At 41.3% G+C, this 17,842-nt stretch overlaps 1 protein-coding gene across 1 annotated transcript; it reads left to right on the top strand.

The window, feature by feature from the left end:
* The first annotated feature begins 903 nt into the window (after positions 1-903).
* On the top strand, positions 904-17,227 carry LOC139708751 (ubiquitin thioesterase Zranb1-like). The gene is given in 9 exon segments (XM_071620685.1): positions 904-975; positions 8,248-8,449; positions 8,451-9,322; positions 9,325-9,390; positions 10,235-10,306; positions 10,934-11,132; positions 13,680-13,924; positions 14,611-14,840; positions 15,885-17,227. Coding segments are annotated over 8 exon segments (2,010 nt in total). The 5' UTR covers positions 904-975; positions 8,248-8,288; the 3' UTR covers positions 16,050-17,227.
* The last annotated feature ends 615 nt before the right edge of the window (positions 17,228-17,842 follow it).

Below are 17,842 nucleotides of genomic sequence, written 5' to 3'. Positions count from 1 at the left end.
GAATTACCTTTCAATATTCGCGATAGATTTGATCAAACCTTGATCTTGCCACACCTTATACCTATAGGCGCCGACTGCAATATCATTTGGGGGAACAGTACACTATCCAATTTGAATAGAAGTGTTTAATCTTCAGAAGCAATAGGAATTTTAACAACCTCGAAACCATTATACACATTCTGCTCATCTATTCGGAAAGTGATTTTTCTTGAAAATATCTAATATCAGCAAAACCCAAATGTTTGTCATATGTATTCTGCTTAGAATCAAATATATTGGTTGCCATGCTCTCTTTATTCTGATTTCGTATAGAAAAAAATGAGGTAAAATATTGTACAAGACAGGCGGAAGAGATTTTAAGTATTGGTTTTCGCGATCCGCAAAAAAAAAGATATTTCACCCCTAAAAGGACAGAAATTGACCTGACAGTGCTTACAAATATATTTTATCACAGCAGATATAATTTTGTTTTGAATCCAATCACTGAAAAAAAAAATATTTGGCAATCTAATTTGAAAAACCCACGATTCCTCCCGTAATCGCAATAACCGTGATGAACAAAACAATACGGGACCTACATAATGAAAGAACAGAAAGCGACATTCGCTTTCACGTCTCTGATCTCCGTTTATAGGTGGTATTCGTAAACTCGTTTTCCTCGAAGGTCACAGTCGAAAAAACAGAGACATAAAACATAGTTGATGTTATTATGACCATAGTGTTTGATTTTAGATGAAAGAATGAAATAAAAATAAATACTTTTAAAGTAAAAATTGATAGAAAATAACTATTTCAAGGTTTTCAAAAAATTATAAATCCTATTATCTTTTGAATTCTTATGAATATTTTTTTTTTTCTGTGCCCTTCTCTACATGATGTAACTCTCATCTTTATCAGCAACGTCGACGAATAACACAGAAGAAGAATGATTGCCAGTGTTTGTGGTGAAATTCTGCGATTTAAGCACATATCCAGGTCGGTATATTATGTGATATTATTAAATTTGTTATAAGGCAATTGCAATTGTGAGGCATACCTTTAAATATGAGCTCTTTGTCTGGTGTTTTTGTCTGTGAAGGCTGCAACTTCGTCAAATGATCGGAACGAGCATGACGAGAGAGAGCGAGTATGTTCATTATACGTTATTGTTACTGCTGCCTGGAGTAGAATCTCAATTGTATTGTGGCTGTGTGTGTTGTGTTGTAACAGGTAAAGGGGCCAGGGTTTACTGTCTGCAGGAATTGGAATGCACCGTCTCGTCTTCAACGCTGTGGTCTCTGGACAGAGAGTGGTAGACTGTAGTAGGCCTACGTATTATAGACCACTGAAGTCTCTTGTTTGTCACTGAACCGCTCAAGTTTAGAGTCTAGTATAACCGTCAGTGCCTGAATACTGTCACTAGAACATCTACTAACGACTAACGTTATGCCGGTACAGTAAAGCTGTAGTCTGTACCTTACCTTGTAAGAAATTGAAGCATAAAGTACAGTATATGGGTAAACTCGGCCTAGTGCAGTGGGTAAACTCGGCGCTACTCTTGTGCGCGCTGTGGGCAGAGTTTGCCCATATGAGTCTATGGTATGCAGGGGCGGATCCAGGAATTCCATAAAAGAGGGGGCGTGTTTACAAAATTAAAGGGGGGGCGCACGCACCCCTCCCCCATTTTTTTCTTTTTATTTCTTTTGTTTCAACAAAAAATAAAGGGGGGGGGGGGCGTGCGCCGGTTGCGGTTCTCCCTGGATCCGCCTCTGGTATGGTATAGTAAAACCCCCAGTTTTCGGCCAGCCTCCAGAATCTGGACACTTGTCACTTAAACCTACCAGCAAATTCTAACAACTGTCACATCGCACGCATATCACTGTCCGCCATTGTTTCACATACTGGCACACTTGTTCACCACAGGAAAGTGCCTGAGTCACATCCAAAAATCCATCTAAAATCCCAAATTTTGCTGTCAAAAATGCAGAATCGGCGCAATTTTCCAAAGCTCACACGAATTAGGTCCCGTTGACGCGTTGTATTAGAATCAGGGTCGCGGAAAAAGCAATAAAAATTGAAAAACAACGCCATTCTGTTGCAAGATTTATCGCTTATCGCAAGCTCAGAGTGTGGTGATGGTATCCTCAAAAACAAAAGAAAAACAAAATTTCCGTACGTGCCGATGCAGCAAATAAATGTACAGGGGCTGAATGCAAGTGCCAAGTCACAAGAATTTGGACACAAACGGGCGCCGCAACGTCCGCGATGCAACCTTGCACCAACAAGGTATGGCACGCGCTCATTTTTCAGCGGCCTTGTATGTGTATAAACATTGAATGTGCACAGCGCATGTCCGAATTTTGTAGAGGCTGTCCGAATTCTGGGGAATTGTCAAGATGATAATATTGGAGATTTTGTGACATTTTATGATGTATTTAACACAATCAATATTGGGAAAAAGTAGTTTGGTATATTTAAAGGCACATGGTCCTGGTGGTTTAGTCAAATGCGTATGGGGGCGCACGGCACAAGTTTCCTATAGAGACCTACGCTATCGACTCCTCTAGCGCTTACGCTGTGACCCATTTCCCCGAGTCCGAAGAAGTCCGATCACAGTTCAGCTCATGATTCGGCTGAGGGGGATGACAGATTTAGCCAACTTCTTTTGTGATGTCATAATAAGCAGCACATATGCACGCACCCTGGCATTACTACAGACTGCGCGATGTGCAGAGAAGACAACGAAGGCAACGTTACTTAGCAACACCTATGCGCTTTACTCTTGATGACAGCTCAACTTCGGCAATCTTCGTATCAATATTAACGGTGATCGGCAGTATCATCAACAGCGCCCTCTACACTACCGGGACTATGCGCCTTTAACATACATTGTTATACGTGTAATCCTGTATTGAGTGGAACAAATATTGCAGAAAAACTTAAGTGTCCAAAAACTGGTGGTATACTCAGACACCCTAGTAGTACATTGTAGGGATCTTGATGGTAAAAGTGGGGAAAGTCTATCGTTATTTATAGATCTGAATTTACTTCATAATGACTTGTAATATCAATGTAGGGCAATCATCTTCTGATCATGCATATAAGTTTTTGTATAACTAACTGTTAGAAATATAGGGCCCTATCATTATTAGATCAGTATGCCCCCTATTTCTACATGATTTAACGTTAATTTAGCACTTATGATAGCACTAGCAGTGCATGCAAATTTGAGTAAAGCAAGCTGCCCATTATTCGACCATGAAGCGCCTTTAACGCCATCCAAAATTTGTCCGCTGACTAAATTACATGTACCCTACAAACAGTAGCTAGCTAGATTAGTAGGAAGTAGACTCGTACCTTTAGAAACCTAGCACTTGCGTGTTGTCAAATTTTACTTTTACCTTTGGCTTTACCTTTACAGTTGGCAGGGGAAGTCGAACCTTGGTCCCTGGACTTAATGCTGGTTTTTTTTATGCCTCCGCAACGAAGTGGCCGGAGGCATTATGTTTTCGGGTCGTCCGTCCGTCCGTCCGTCCGTCCGTACGTCCGTACGTCCGTCCGTACGTCCGTCCGTACGTCCGTCCGTACGTCCGTCCGTCCCGTTTTGTTTTTGTCGATATCTCAAGAACCGTGTGGTGGTTTTACATCAAACTTGGTATGAGGGTATATCCTTGGGGGATAATACTTTGTGTGGATTTTAGGGTCACAGGGTCAAAGGTCAAAGGTCACAGGTTATTTTGTGAAAAAAAAATTGAAATTTCATGTTTTTCTCCATATCTCACAAATGGTTTAAGGTATCTTCATGGAACTTAGTATATATGCTTGTACTGATGGGCAGTGATTATCTAGGGAAGTTGGGGTCGTGGGTCAAAGGTCAGGGGGTCAAAGGTCAAGGTCAACTCCTCAAAATATCACTACTTTCCTTAGAATGCAATATGCCTGAAGGTTTTTTTTTTTTAAACTTGATGTATGGCATGTATTACCCAATATATATTTTTGGGGAAGTTTCTTGCCAAAAGGTCAAAGGTCAAAAGGTCAAAGGTCAAGTGAAAGTGCTAAATTGCACTTTTTCCTCCATATCTCGAAAGTAACTCCAGGTATCATCATGAAACTTACATATTTATGCATGTTCAACCTAACAGTGATTCTCTTTGGAACTGTGAGGTCAAAGGTCAAAGGCCAGGTTTAGATAATGCTATTTTCCCATTTGATACTGAAATTATACTTTTCCTCAATACCTTGAAAATTACTCAATGCATAAACTTATAAAAGGGTCAAAAGTCAAGTAAAAATCATCAGTTCCCCAAATACCTGCACTCTGACATTTTAATCATTCATCCAATTGAACCTAGTTCTAGGAAAGTGAACATTCAGCACATTTGTGTCAAACCTGTCCTTTTAATATTTTGCCAATTGTGTGAAACTGTCATCACACATTGTCAAGACATTGTACTATAGACCTATTAGGAGAACCATGCATTATGGCGGAGGCATATCAGTAGCCGTAGCGATATGTCTAGTTTAAGTTTACAATCTCATCTATTGCCCAATTGGCATAATCAGGCACCATGCCCTGGGTTCGATAGCATGTACATGTGTTCTGGTACTGTGTGCATGTGTGTGGGATTTCGTGTTGGGATATACATGTACAGTGTCATGTGTGTGTATGTCAATGCGTGTGTATAATAAAAGCACTTATGGTGCGCCGTGGCGTTTGCTCTAAATGCCCTTTCATGTGCCGCGTGAGCAGCGACAGGGTGCTGTGCATGGCACTCAGTACAACTCAAGAGTGCTAGAAACTCTATTACTATTAACTGGTAAACCCTTGGCCTTCGTATGATTTTAAATGAATGGATATATCTCAAGGAGCGGTGGATCACTAATTGAGCTATTACAGAGGGCATACATGTCCAAAACTGTCCCCAGTGAGATAATTCTGTGAAAACATGAAAGAAAAAAAATCCTTAAAAATCTTATCCCTATCTGTCTGTTAATACCAGCTACACAGTTACCAATGAATTTACAGGCAGCCACCACATGTATGCACAGTTGTACATATGCATGCCTGCCTGATCTGTGCAGGTGATGTCCATAAATTGTAGCAGCGGCAGATGAATGAAGGAGGCATAAACATATTAGTGCGATTGTTGTGGCTAGCAAGGATGTTCAAAATTCAGAGGCTGTTGTATTGCAGACTTCCCAACACTTTCCGCCGTCTGGTAATCTTCTGCGGTGCAATATTGTTTTGCAAGACATTGCAGTGTTAGGCGAGCTTAAAATCATACAAATACTATGGCATGTAAAGCTAGATAACCCTGCAATAGAGAGCAATGGCCCGGTTTACCTGCACAGGATATCACTCAGTGTTTAACGTTTTGTTAAAATGATGCATGATCGCAAGCTATCGCTATAAAATCGCAGTGTGAGGCGGGCTTTAGCGACCCTGTCAAGTGGCATTCCATACAGCAAGAGCAGCTCACCAGCTGTTCAGTGCGTGATGGTTCATGGGATATCACCTTGGCATAAAACCATGCATACGGGGATAGAGGAACCGATAATATATAGCCCGAAAGTGCATGATTGCCTAACTAGACTGTGTAATGTATTATTATAGTGTGGTGTGGACAATCCAGGGGTTCAGGGGCCACACACAGTTTTGACCTTAAAATGACTCTGATTCGATATTTTGGGTCGCACGTTGTCATTGTTTGCCTTCCTTACACTCTCCCTATGTTGCTTCCCTCCCCAACTTTCCCCTGTCTAGGCTCTTCTTCTGCTAAGCAACAGTCCCTGCAAGGACTATATACACATGGTGTTACCGTAAACCTCTCTTCCTCATTTACTTCACCATGCAAACCTCCAAACAGTGCACATAAACGCTGCACAACTTGCACATTTTCGTGTTCAATCACATTTGGGGTTAAACTGTTTTAGCAGTCTTGGAGGTATTGTAAAATGCGCACCATTTATTGGAGGGGAGGTCAGTTACCTGGTACCGTGAAAACAGAACCAATCAGGGCCTGCTTTGGCTGGGGGCCTGAGTGGTGTAGACAGACAAGAGATCAAATTTTGATAGGATTTTCGCAACGGTTTGAAGGTGCTTCAAATTCTATCAAAATGGGTATCATGTTGCATTGTTCCATGACCATTAAACCGAATAATGCAATGGCATGGCTATGGACTGGACTGGTCACCATAATGCCTCTTTTCTTTGGAGTGGTTTGATGTTGAAAGTTTGTGTTCATTTGGTATTACTAGCATAGTATCAATGATTTATATGGCCCCATTATGGTTTCATGACTTTTAAGAAAAAATGATGAGATGGTATGATAACAATGAAGATAATGAGTAATGGTAATGGTACATATTACCTCTAATGATAGTGATAAAGAAATAAACCTAATACAATAAACCATGATCTATAATATGTACATGGTGTACATTTGTATTACTGGCCTGGTGTCCTATGATGTACATGTACATATGCACATTCTACTGTAGGCATAGTAACAATGACGTAAAACACACAACTTTCAACCACACGTTAGACTGGATGCATATTGAGGTACAGTGCTCACCTGATTATAGGCTGCCCCTTTAGTGGGAACGAGGCTTAACTGCAACAAAATTTGGTGTTTACCCAACAAACTTTTTTTTTTTTTTTTTGTGCTGATTACAGTCTAAACAGACTCCCAACAGATTCTTTCTTTTATTTTCTTTCACAACAGAAAGTGGTTTGGAAGTGTTTATTTGACAGTTGCTTGTCAATAATTGTGTAGAAATAGACATGAAATATGTGCCCCATCACCATAATATCATGTCACAGATATCATAATGTCACAAACACTAAAGCTCAGAAAACTGCAAAATATTCCTTTTGCAAAACCCCAAAAGAACAACAACAACCAAACAGATAAAGAAACCACTACAAATGCCCCAGAGTTTCATAATCATCTTGTCTAGGTTTTAGAAGGCTATGAATGTTTTGAAATTATTCAAAGTTTTTCTGTTTTTGTGAAGCATGTTGTAACCGAGGTACTCTGTGGCCAGTTATTCATTATTCGTCGCTGGGGCGACAAGACCTCGTATCTACAAAATGTCAAATGTCCAGGAGAGCAAAAAAAACATGGCAGCCAAAGCACTACTCGTATATCCAATGGGATAACCTCTCCTTTGACATGCCACGGTGGCTTCATTTTGGGGATAAGACTGCTAGGATTTGGACAGGACATCACTTAACTGATTACGTTGCCATTAATCCCCCCCCCCCCCCCAAAAAAAAAAAAAAAAAAAAAAAAAAATCACCAAAATTTCAGAAAAGGTCTTGTCAACCCAGCGACAATTTTCTTTTTTTTTTAATGAAGGGAGACAATTTACTTGAAGTTGATAATTATAGCTTTAAAGTGGGAAGGCAATGATCAAAAAATGCATTCCCTGCAACTCATGTAGCCATCAATAGCACTTACAAAAGAGTATCAATAATATTGTGCATTCCGCAGGATAAATTTGTTGCACGGATAGAGGAGGGAATTGATGTGAATATACTTGTAATAATAGCCATGATAAACTTCATTTTTATTCTATGTTATTACAGAAATTGCAGTTAATTTGGTATTGTCTGCTTTTATCACTTGAAAAAAAATGTAGACTGTGACAGAGATGGGATAAATTTTACTGGCCAACAGTGTTTGATACTGCAGGGATGTGCTGTATGCCAAGATATGATTTCTCTGTAACCCAACAAGGTAAAATACTCCAAATCCAAAGTGCTGGAAGCAGATGAAAATCACTGTGTTTTATTTAACAATTCTGAAGTCTCCAAACAATGCTACATGGAATATTGCTTTTTAGTTTTGTTTGTGAAATCCTTTGTGTGTGTGTGTGTGTGTGTGTGTACAAATGTAGAAAAAGCACACTGCTTTCCTATGCCTACACTGTATAACAAATAAGGGTTTTCATCATTTTCACTTTTTGCTTCATGGAGATCTAGGTACATTGCCTTGTTGTGTTTGTGTGTGTTTGTGTGTACCTTTGTACTGAGCTTTGTCTCAAAAGGAAATACACCCAAAGGGTATTGAGCAATATGCATGTTATATATAGTAAATGACATTTAAGTCACAGGATGGCAGCCAGGGAATTCCCCATTTCTCACTGACATAACTCGGTTAACTGTGCACGTTTTTATTCCATTGCATTTAATGGTGGTTTTGAAAAAAAAAAGGGCTAAACCCTACTTCTTGTTTGATGTTGTTTCTCCATGAATTGCAGGAAATTCCTGACTTTTGGAGACAGTTGACAACGGGTGCATAATGACGGAGAGCTCTTCGAAATGGGCTTGTGAGTACTGCACCTACCACAACTGGTCCAACGCCATCAAATGCACCCTCTGCCACGCTCCGAAGCCAGTGCAGCTGATAACTTCGCCAACCCAAGATAGCTCCTCCACATCTCTTGTGGAAGAGGACAGGACTCACAGCCCCCCAACGCCTCATCCTGCCAGAAGTGGAGAGCAGCGCCCCCAAGTGGCCTTGTAAAGCATGCACCTACCTAAACTGGCCCCAAGCTGCCAAATGTGCACTGTGCCACACCCCAAAGGGGACCGGTCCACCCGCTGGAGATAACAGCAAAGGCCGAAGCCAGCCGCGCTCCAAACTAGTCCGCCCCACAGTGGGCCAACAGACTGTCAACAATGACCGCAATCGCAGTATATGCAACAGTACCAAAAAGTGGACTTGTGCCTCGTGCACCTACGAGAATTGGCCCAAGGCCAAGCACTGCATTCTCTGTGGGTGTGGACGGCAGAAGCCAAGCCCAGACACGAGCATCGGAGCAGGCAGCACTCTGATTGAGGAGAACCTTCGGAACTCTGGCGCCTCAAGCCGTACCTCACCCACCAGCTCTCCCCCACGCAGCCCAGGCCCAACGCTCTCGTCAGTCAAAGTGCCTGCCATCGGAGCCACCTCTACTCTTGGCCATGGTACCATCAACGTCGATCAGGAGAAGCGCATAAAGCTGATCCGACGCCGGCTCCGCAAGTCTGACTGGTTCTTCCTCAATGCCTGCAATGGCGTGGTGGACGACGACCACCAGGCTGTCGAGACGTACCTGGCGTCGGGCGGGAACCCAACGCGCCAGCTTACAGCTGATGAGGTGCTCCTCCTCAATCGCTCTGGTGTCTTTGATGTTGGACTGACCCTTGTCCACCTGGCTGTTCGCTTCAGAAGGGAAGACCTTCTAGCCGTGCTGCTGTCAAGAGACATTGCCACTCACACTGTCAAACGGCCGCCGTCTAATGTGTGCCCAGAACTTGCCTCAGACATTCGAAAAGATGTTGCAAAGTCAATACGCAGAGGAAGGGGGATTTCCCATGCTATTTTGTTACAGATATTATAACATTTATACTACCAGGAGGTGAGAACTCAACGTATCTGTAGAAAAATTCAATTGAGTATTTTATAAAATCTTCAACTCATTCGTAAACACAGTGATATTTTCTTGGTATCATAACTAAAATATGTAAATATGTCCCTTACAAGTCCAAATCCATGACATATGTAAGTGAAATGTCGGTTTTTGTGAATATACTTTTTATCAGCTGCAGTAGGGAAATGTAAGAACAATGTAGTGTAACCCATTTTGTGCAAATTTGTCACATAAGCTACATCTCTTTACCATGCAGTAGTATTCATAATACATACCTTTCAAATGTTTCCTGCTCCCATAGTAAATTTCGGCCGGGGGGGGGGGGGGGGGGGGGGGGGGGGGGGGGAGGGGGGCTGATGTACCCTTTTGTAAACAACTTTTTGTATACATGTCTTATTCCACTGAAATTATGAACATTTTAATTTTGTTGTTTTGGGCATTATACAAAATTGTATGAGATGAAGGGCAGTCATTTGCACCTTGCAAGTGTTTAATTTCATGTAAAAAATTGATATTCTGGTAGTCAAGAAAAGAAAAAATGCTTGAAACATTGCTTTTGAAAACTGCATAGTCTTGAAAAAATGATGTGAAAATTACATGAATGAGACATAATTTTTTCTTTTCCCTCAAAATTTTTTTGAAAAATTCTTTGGTCATGATTTCAATCTTAGCTGGTATTCAAATGTTGATGAAGGAATTACGATAAAGTGACTTATTAGAAAATGGTACGTACTTGTATGTGTGCTTTGCTTTATGGAGTTACTAAATTTCATTGTTTCTTCAAATTCATGAAATTCTTCCGTTGGGGTGTTTTTAATGTCTGTCTGTCTAGAAATTAACTACCTCCCTCATTCGGTGCGTAATCAACTGTTGGATGAACTTCTTGATCAAGATGCTCAAAAAGGTATGGATGAGACGGTAATGTAACCTACATTGTAGTGTTGGGGAAGAGGTTGGGTGATTTACCCATATTGATCGTTTTGTGCACTATCAAACTCTACAAGATGCCATAGAGAAACCATTCAAATCCACCACATTGTGACAATGTCTCTTACTTTACAAAACTCTTTGTGCAGTACCTGTTGCAAAGTCAAACTGATGTGGTTTTATGACAGAGACTATTCATCATGTTGATAGATAAATAGTCTTTTTCCTTGCTCTTCTGTTCTTGTATTGAAGTTGGTACAATGTATGGTGTGTTTCACTTAAAGAAATGCCATCGCTCCAACAATATCACCATTGACCAAAATGTTATGGATAGTAGAAGAGTAATTTGACCCTTTACAAAAAACTTCTGGAGTTTTGGCAAGCGTAAGCTAAGCTAGATTTGCTTACTATCACTTTCTAACAGACCTATGTTTTTAGTGAAATGGTCATGAACTACACGTCTCTCTTCTGCAACAGAAGATATTACAGTCATTTGAAGTGAGGGAGAGCAAAGTTCTGTTCGTCATGTGCTAACAAATGAGAGCTACTTTCTGTGGTTTGAAGTCACATGTTTCTTCATCGCCCACTGCATCTCTGTTCTCAGAGCTGGAGCAGGAGTCGCCCATCATTAACTGGAGCCTGGAAGTGACGGATTCTATGGGGAGCCGCCTCTACGCCCTCTGGAACCGTACGGCCGGTGACTGCCTGCTTGACTCGGTGCTTCAAGCCACCTGGGGTGTGTTTGACACCGACGCGGTGCTCCGGAGGGCACTGGGCGATAGTCTCAATGAAGGGGCTCACAGGTGAGATGAGTTAGAATTTATAAACAGATTCTGGGAAGGGCTTGGGGGTGGAGAATAAGGGATGTGTGGAAGGAGATGTGGGGGGGGGGTGGGAGGGAGACAAGCATCGATTTGAGCCAAGTATATGGATAGCACTTCACTTTATATTCTTTCCCGCTGTCATTATCAAAATCCTCACATTGATTTAAAAGTGGTTTTGAATAAATTCTAACTGAATGCAATAAAGTCTTACTGTAAAAGTGGATATTTTCGCGTGACTAATTTTTCGCGCTTGGCCGGGTCGGAAGAGTTTCGCGTGTTTTTAATTCCGCGGAATCAAGACATCACGCACAGGCACATATGGCAAGCAAAAATATTTGCGTGCTTTTATTTTCGCGCTGGTTTCTAGTTGCGCGAAATGCGCGAAAATTTGAACACCACGAAAATTTCCACTTTTACAGTATTTGATTTCTCCTTGGTTCACATGAGGTTTAAGCCTTGATGAAGTATTATTTGTGATAGTCATTTTAGAAACAGGGCTTCTGTGGTGCATGTCAATTCAAAGTCTTGCCAACAGGCAGCTGGAGTGGGTGGCTGTGTGATGTACTTCGGTACTTGCTTTACTTTCAGAATGACAACTTTTGAGGGGCATAGCATTGAAGTTGCTACATTAATGAACCTCAAATATGATTTACGTGTTTATCGATTATATCTTTATTCATTTTTTTAAATGAACCAATGGGAAAGTTATAAAGGGGTTATGTTGTTTGCTTCATCTAATTTTCAAACCCGGTTGTGACTGCTGCAACTGTATCCATTAACATTTGAAACTTCCACCACTTATTTCCATAGTTTTATTACATATTTTATTTATGTCCAGTTGCAAATTGCTTGATTATACCCCCGCCAAACGAAGTTTGAAGTGGGTATATAGGAATCAGCGGACGGTCGGGCGGTCGGTCGGGCGGTCAGGCGGTCGGGCGGTCGGTCCGTTGCAAATCTTGCGTCGCGAACTACTTCCTCAGTTTTCAACCGATTCCCATAAAACTTGGCACAGATGTGTGCCTTGGGTTGTAGATGTGCAAGACGTATTTTTTGACAGTACCCAAAAGTACGTTGCCATGGTAACGGCATATTATGGGCAAAAATGGGTACAAATCTTGCGTCGCGAACTCCTCCCACAGTTTTTGATCAATTTTTATGGTACAGATGTTCGTCTGAATATGTTAATGTGCAAGACACATATTTCCGCAGTGGCAAAAAGTGCGTTTCCATGGTAACGGCATGTTATTGGTAAAATATAGGGCAAAATGCTTCATGGCAAAACTGCTTCATCAGTGTTCTTCCAATTCTCATGGAATTCATATTGAATGTTTGTCTTAGGATATAGGTCAGCATGACACATTTCTTGACAGTGACAAAAAGTATGTTGCCATGGTAACAGCTCACATATTATGAGCCAAAATGATGGAAAATTTTGTGTTGCAAACTACTTCCTCAGTTTTTGCCCAATTTCCATGAAACTTGGTACAGATGTGTGCCTTTGGTTGTAGATGTGCAAGACGCATTTTTTGACAGTACCCGAAAGTACGTTGCCATGGTAACGGCATATTAATGGCAGAAGATCAAGGAAAGATCTTGCGGATTTAACTACTTCCTCAGTTTTTTAACCAAAGCTTATGAAATGTGGCACACACCTTGATCTTGGTGGGAAGATGTGGAAGACATATTTTTCGGACATGTCGGAAGCTGCGTTGCCATGGTAACGGCATATAAATGGCATAAGATCAAGGAAAGATCTTGCGGATTGAACTACTTCCTCTGTATTCAACTGAAGCTCATGAAATGTGGCACACACATTGGTCTTGGTGGGAAGATGTGCAAGACATATTTTTTGGACGTGTCGGAAGCTGCGTTGCCATGGTAACGGCATATTAATGGTGGAAGATCAAGGAAAGGTCTTGTGGATTGAACTACTTCCTCAGTTTTTGACAAAAGCTTATGAAATGTGGCACACACAATAGTCTTGGTGGGAAGATGTGCAAGACATATTTTTAGGATGTGTCGGAAGCTGCGTTGCCATGGTAACGGCATTTAAATGGCAGAAGATCAAGGAAAGATCATTCCTTGGGTAAGACTGTCGTCACGGGGCGGGGGTATTAATCACCTTAAGTGATATTTCTAGTTTCAAAACTATACTTGATTTTTTGGCACACACAGTAGCATTGGAATACTATGTTCAAGCCATATTTCAAACAGATCACTAACACTGTGATTTTTATCATTGATATCTTGTTTGTGCAATTTTCACAACTTTTGTATGTTTGAGTGTTTCTTCATCAGAGTGAACACAATTTTGCAGCCCAGTCAACGAAGTTTAGCAAGTCATAAATGGAGCCATGACAACATTGAATTATGTCTTTTAATCTGCAAGACTGTTACTTTGCCTGTATGATGCATACTTAGCCTTTTTGTGTTGGTCTCCAACAATAAACTTCACGGAGCATTCTCCCTCTCCTCCTCCTCCCCGCCCCCATATATGTGTTCTCTCCCTTTGCCTGCAAGCAGGTTCTACAGTCGCTGGAAGGCCTACGAGTCCATGCACATGGAGAGCATGCACTTCAGCCTGGACGATGACCAGTGGCTGAACGACTGGTCACTCATGCTGAGCCTGGCCGGCCAGCCCGGGGCGGCCCTGGAGCAGACCCACATCTTTGCCCTGGCCCACATTCTGCGCCGGCCCATCATTGTCTACGGCGTCAAGTTCATCAAGAGCTTCCGTGGCGAGAACCTGGGCTATGCACGCTTTCAAGGTACACTTATGTGTCCACCATTTTTGGTTTTGTTTTGTTTTCCATGCCATTCACCCTGTCACATATGGCTCTACCTTTTTGTTTCTTTTTATTTTGCATTTGTACATACTGTATCTGCAGTTGAAATTTTGGGCCTAATGTGAAAGGTAACTTTATGATGCTTCCACATTATATCGCTGTTTTCATGGCATATCCTGTACAGATATAGGGTGGTATGGGATTTCTTGATATAACTTTACATTTACATGTATGTTAGTTCTGCTGATACATCCGTGCGTATTTAATACTTATTCCTTCCTCTCTTCAATAAAGTTGAAAGGACCTATTGACCCTTAAACTATAGTAAGATGATCATAGAGAATGAATAAAAATTTGGAGTAAAGTTATAACAGCACAAAGTAACCACATTCCCCAATTCATTCAATTCACTTATAATGCTTTCACTTCGATCAGTTCCAACCAAAGGGAAAAAAAAAGAAAAAGAGCACCCACTTGTTAGGACAAACAAGGTAAAACAATGATAAAACTGATATTATGACTTCTCAAAGAATCTTGTGTTTTGAATGAAAAGGGAACATCTTCCTGTCCTGTTGTAATGTTGTGATTTGCAACAAATGATGTAGATATATAATATCCTCAAGTGATGTCTACCTTTATCCCCACTTACTGCTTCACCCCTCCCCCAGGTGTGTATCTCCCACTGCTCTGGGAGGTGACATTCTGCTGCAAGTCCCCCATCGCCCTGGCCTACACCCGCGGTCACTTCTCTGCCCTCGTGGCCCAGGAGTCAGAGACGGAGGACAACCGTGGTGCAGGTGCCAACCTGGATGGCGGGGACAACACACAGACGGTCTACTTGCCCCTCACAGACAGCGAGGGCAAACTGCTGCCTGTCCACTTTATCACTCCACTGGAGGTGAGGAAGTGGCTGTATGTTGTGTGACATTTCTGACATGACTGTGTCAGAGATGCTAACTGTTCTTTTCTTTTTTCTTTTCTTTTTTTTTGCCAGAAATCTTGCAAGTTTCATGGGAAATACTGTTTTTCCACAAAAAATACACCTTTTCAGCCCTCCGAATACTGTAGTGATGTTTGCAAAGTTGTCAACTGTGTTGTATTGTGTGAATGGATGCCTGCCACACCCTACAGGGCCCTTTGGACATGGAAGTCTTGCTAATATCAATTTGAGTTTATATTGGGCATTGAGTTCTGACAAGGGAGATGTTTCTGATAGCTAAGTGACACTTGCTTGTGCAATAATGTCATGCCACAAGTTACCATTGAAGCTGATCTTGTTAAAGTGGAAACCCTAGTCAAATTGAAGTCATATAGTGACAATTTAGATCTCATAGTAACAGACATATTTTTTCTCCTTTTTTTTTTAAAGAAAGTATACATCATTTGCCAGAGTTGAGATGTTGGTATGCTGTAAATTTTCCCATGCCTGGTCCATGTTTCTTCCATTTTACAATCACCTCTCATTTCTCTTTAAACGTTAACTGTAATGGTTGTGTCTCAGATTTAATCAGATAGTTTTCACTTTGCTTTCAATCTGGAGATTACTCTGTTGGATGGTCCAGAGAGTGCTATGAAGGACCACTATAAAAGTCAAGCTGTATTTACACTCTGTTGGTTCCAGGAGGGAAGGCAGCATGTACTTCTTCTTATCTTATATTTACATGACTACAATGAATGGTAGCCGTTGTCACTGTCCTTATAATATCTCTCTCTCTCTGTCTCTCATTTTCCCTTTGTCTTTATACACTCTCCAACTCTGTATTTCTCTTTCAACACTCACATGTTTCCATTCACATACTTTCCATTTTGTGTTCCCTTGCACATGTTCTTAGTCTCAAAATGTTGCCTTTGCCACACATTCAATACAATTATGTCTGTTTTCTCCTCTTCCCCTTTGGTATCCGTCCCTCCTCATGTCCCATCCCCGGCTATCAATCATCAGGTTGGTACCGAGGAGCGGCTGCTGAACGAGTGGCTAGACTGTTGCTACACGGCAGGAGGCACCTTTGTGGCCCAGCAGGTTCACCAGCGGCAGCGGCCGGTCCTCATCGGTCAGATGGTGGAGGAGTGGCTGCAGCGCTATCGCCGCCTCGCCCAGGAGTTATGATGACGGTGGCAGACCGGGAGCAAGCTCCGTTTCAACCTCCGCGGTGCAACGGCCTCGCTGTCACTTATTCAGTGAGTGTGTACTTTTTTTGGTGATGCTGCTCAGCTCTGCCCTGCCCTGCCATTGACTCACAACGGTTGAGAGAGAGAGTGAAATTTTTTTTTATGCCACAAGGTTTTCTTTTTGTTGTTGTTTTATGTGAGCATTGTTAAAGGAAGCATAAACACGCAGCTTGCGGATTGACTCTTCAGAATGTCTGAAGCCTAGATAGTGGTTCTAGACAAAATGTGTTTGAAAGCGTCTCTCCACTCATCTCAAAAGACGCTTTTTGGTTTTCAGATTTTTGAGTTATCCTCTCTTCCTCTGTTTTGTATGAAGTTTAAAATGGTTGGATCTAACTTTGCTCTCCCTGTGTGAAAGCTTTCAGCGTGTCCCCCAAATGGCTCGTAGAAGGCATTTACTCCACTCAAGCAAAGCATCCTGCTTCTCTGCCATGCCATCATTTGGGGAGAGTGCTATCAGTTAGTTTTACTGTAACCTTCAAACCCCACAAGTGAGACTGCGGAACCCTGTACTGCCGTGCAAACAGTCGTGGCTGAATCATTATTCGGGACCCATATTGAGTCGGCAACGGATTGATCCTGTATAGATATTAGTTGTGTTTTTTTCTTTATGATTGGTGTTTTTGCATGTGTTCAATCAGTTTTATGTGGTTTTGTTTCTTTGAATCAAACTGCTATGGTGCAAAATATATCCATGTCAAACTTTGTTAAAAGTTCTTTAATAACTATTCACAAGTAGCAGTATAATTTATATTCTCAAGGTTCAGTTGGAATGTGTCTCTTATGAGGATGGGTTTTTTTTTAAAAATGTTTTTAGTTCAGTTATCAGTGTTGGGTTGTTTATAGCTCACCTGAGCTATTGCAATCATTCATCGTCCAATATGTGTCGTGCACCATCTGTCATGGATAAAATTTTTTACATAATCAGCTTCTTCTTGAAAACCCCATGATGTATTTTCACCAAATTTGGCAGATAGCATCTCTAGGTTGATAAGACCTTGTGTGCTTGATACTAGCCACATTTCCCAGAGGATTTTCTTCAAATTTGGTATGGAGGTGTATCATAAGTTTAGGTGATATCGCTTTTACTTGTTCCATCTTTATACACACACAAAAAAAAAATGTTGATTTTTGGGAGTCTGCTTGTGTGCACTCTACAAGCCACATTTCTCGAAGGATTTTGTTCATTATGTTGTCCAGATGTTTATCATAGTGAAATCATGCTATACTGTATGGCAGAGGATTTTGCAACAAACTGGGGGATACACAGGTGCTGTTGCATGACAACTCACATCTCTAGATGTTGGTGTGGTTTTTTTTTTTTGTATGGTTTATGCAGAATAGATTGAATATTTTGCTATTTGTTATGTTTAGTTTGTGTTGCCATTTTCATTCTCAAAGATGCAGGTGTTAACACTGTCACTTCCCAAAATTGTTCTTTATATGATGAAAGATCTTATCAATTTGGTGCTTGTTTCCTGGTGGCAGGATGCACAGAGCAAAGTGGAAGTTTGATGTGCGCCTTCCTCGACAAAAACCAAACAAACAACATGTGGGGAAAAGATCAGTATCTTAGCAACAGCTGCTGCTTCCATTGTCTGTTTTTTAGGTTGATTTTTCTTTTGTGTACTTGCAGTCACTTGCTTGTCAAACATCATGCAATGATAAGACGTGATTGGTAAAATGGTAACTTGATAGGGGAAAAATACAAACAAACAACACTCTTCTTCC

The sequence above is a fragment of the Diadema antillarum genome, unplaced genomic scaffold, assembly GCF_040938485.1.
Source record: "Diadema antillarum isolate AM-2024a unplaced genomic scaffold, OU_Dant_1.0 seq00001370_RagTag, whole genome shotgun sequence".
In the NCBI taxonomy this organism is placed as follows: domain Eukaryota; kingdom Metazoa; phylum Echinodermata; class Echinoidea; order Diadematoida; family Diadematidae; genus Diadema; species Diadema antillarum.
This window is presented reverse-complemented; position numbering and strand designations above follow the sequence as displayed.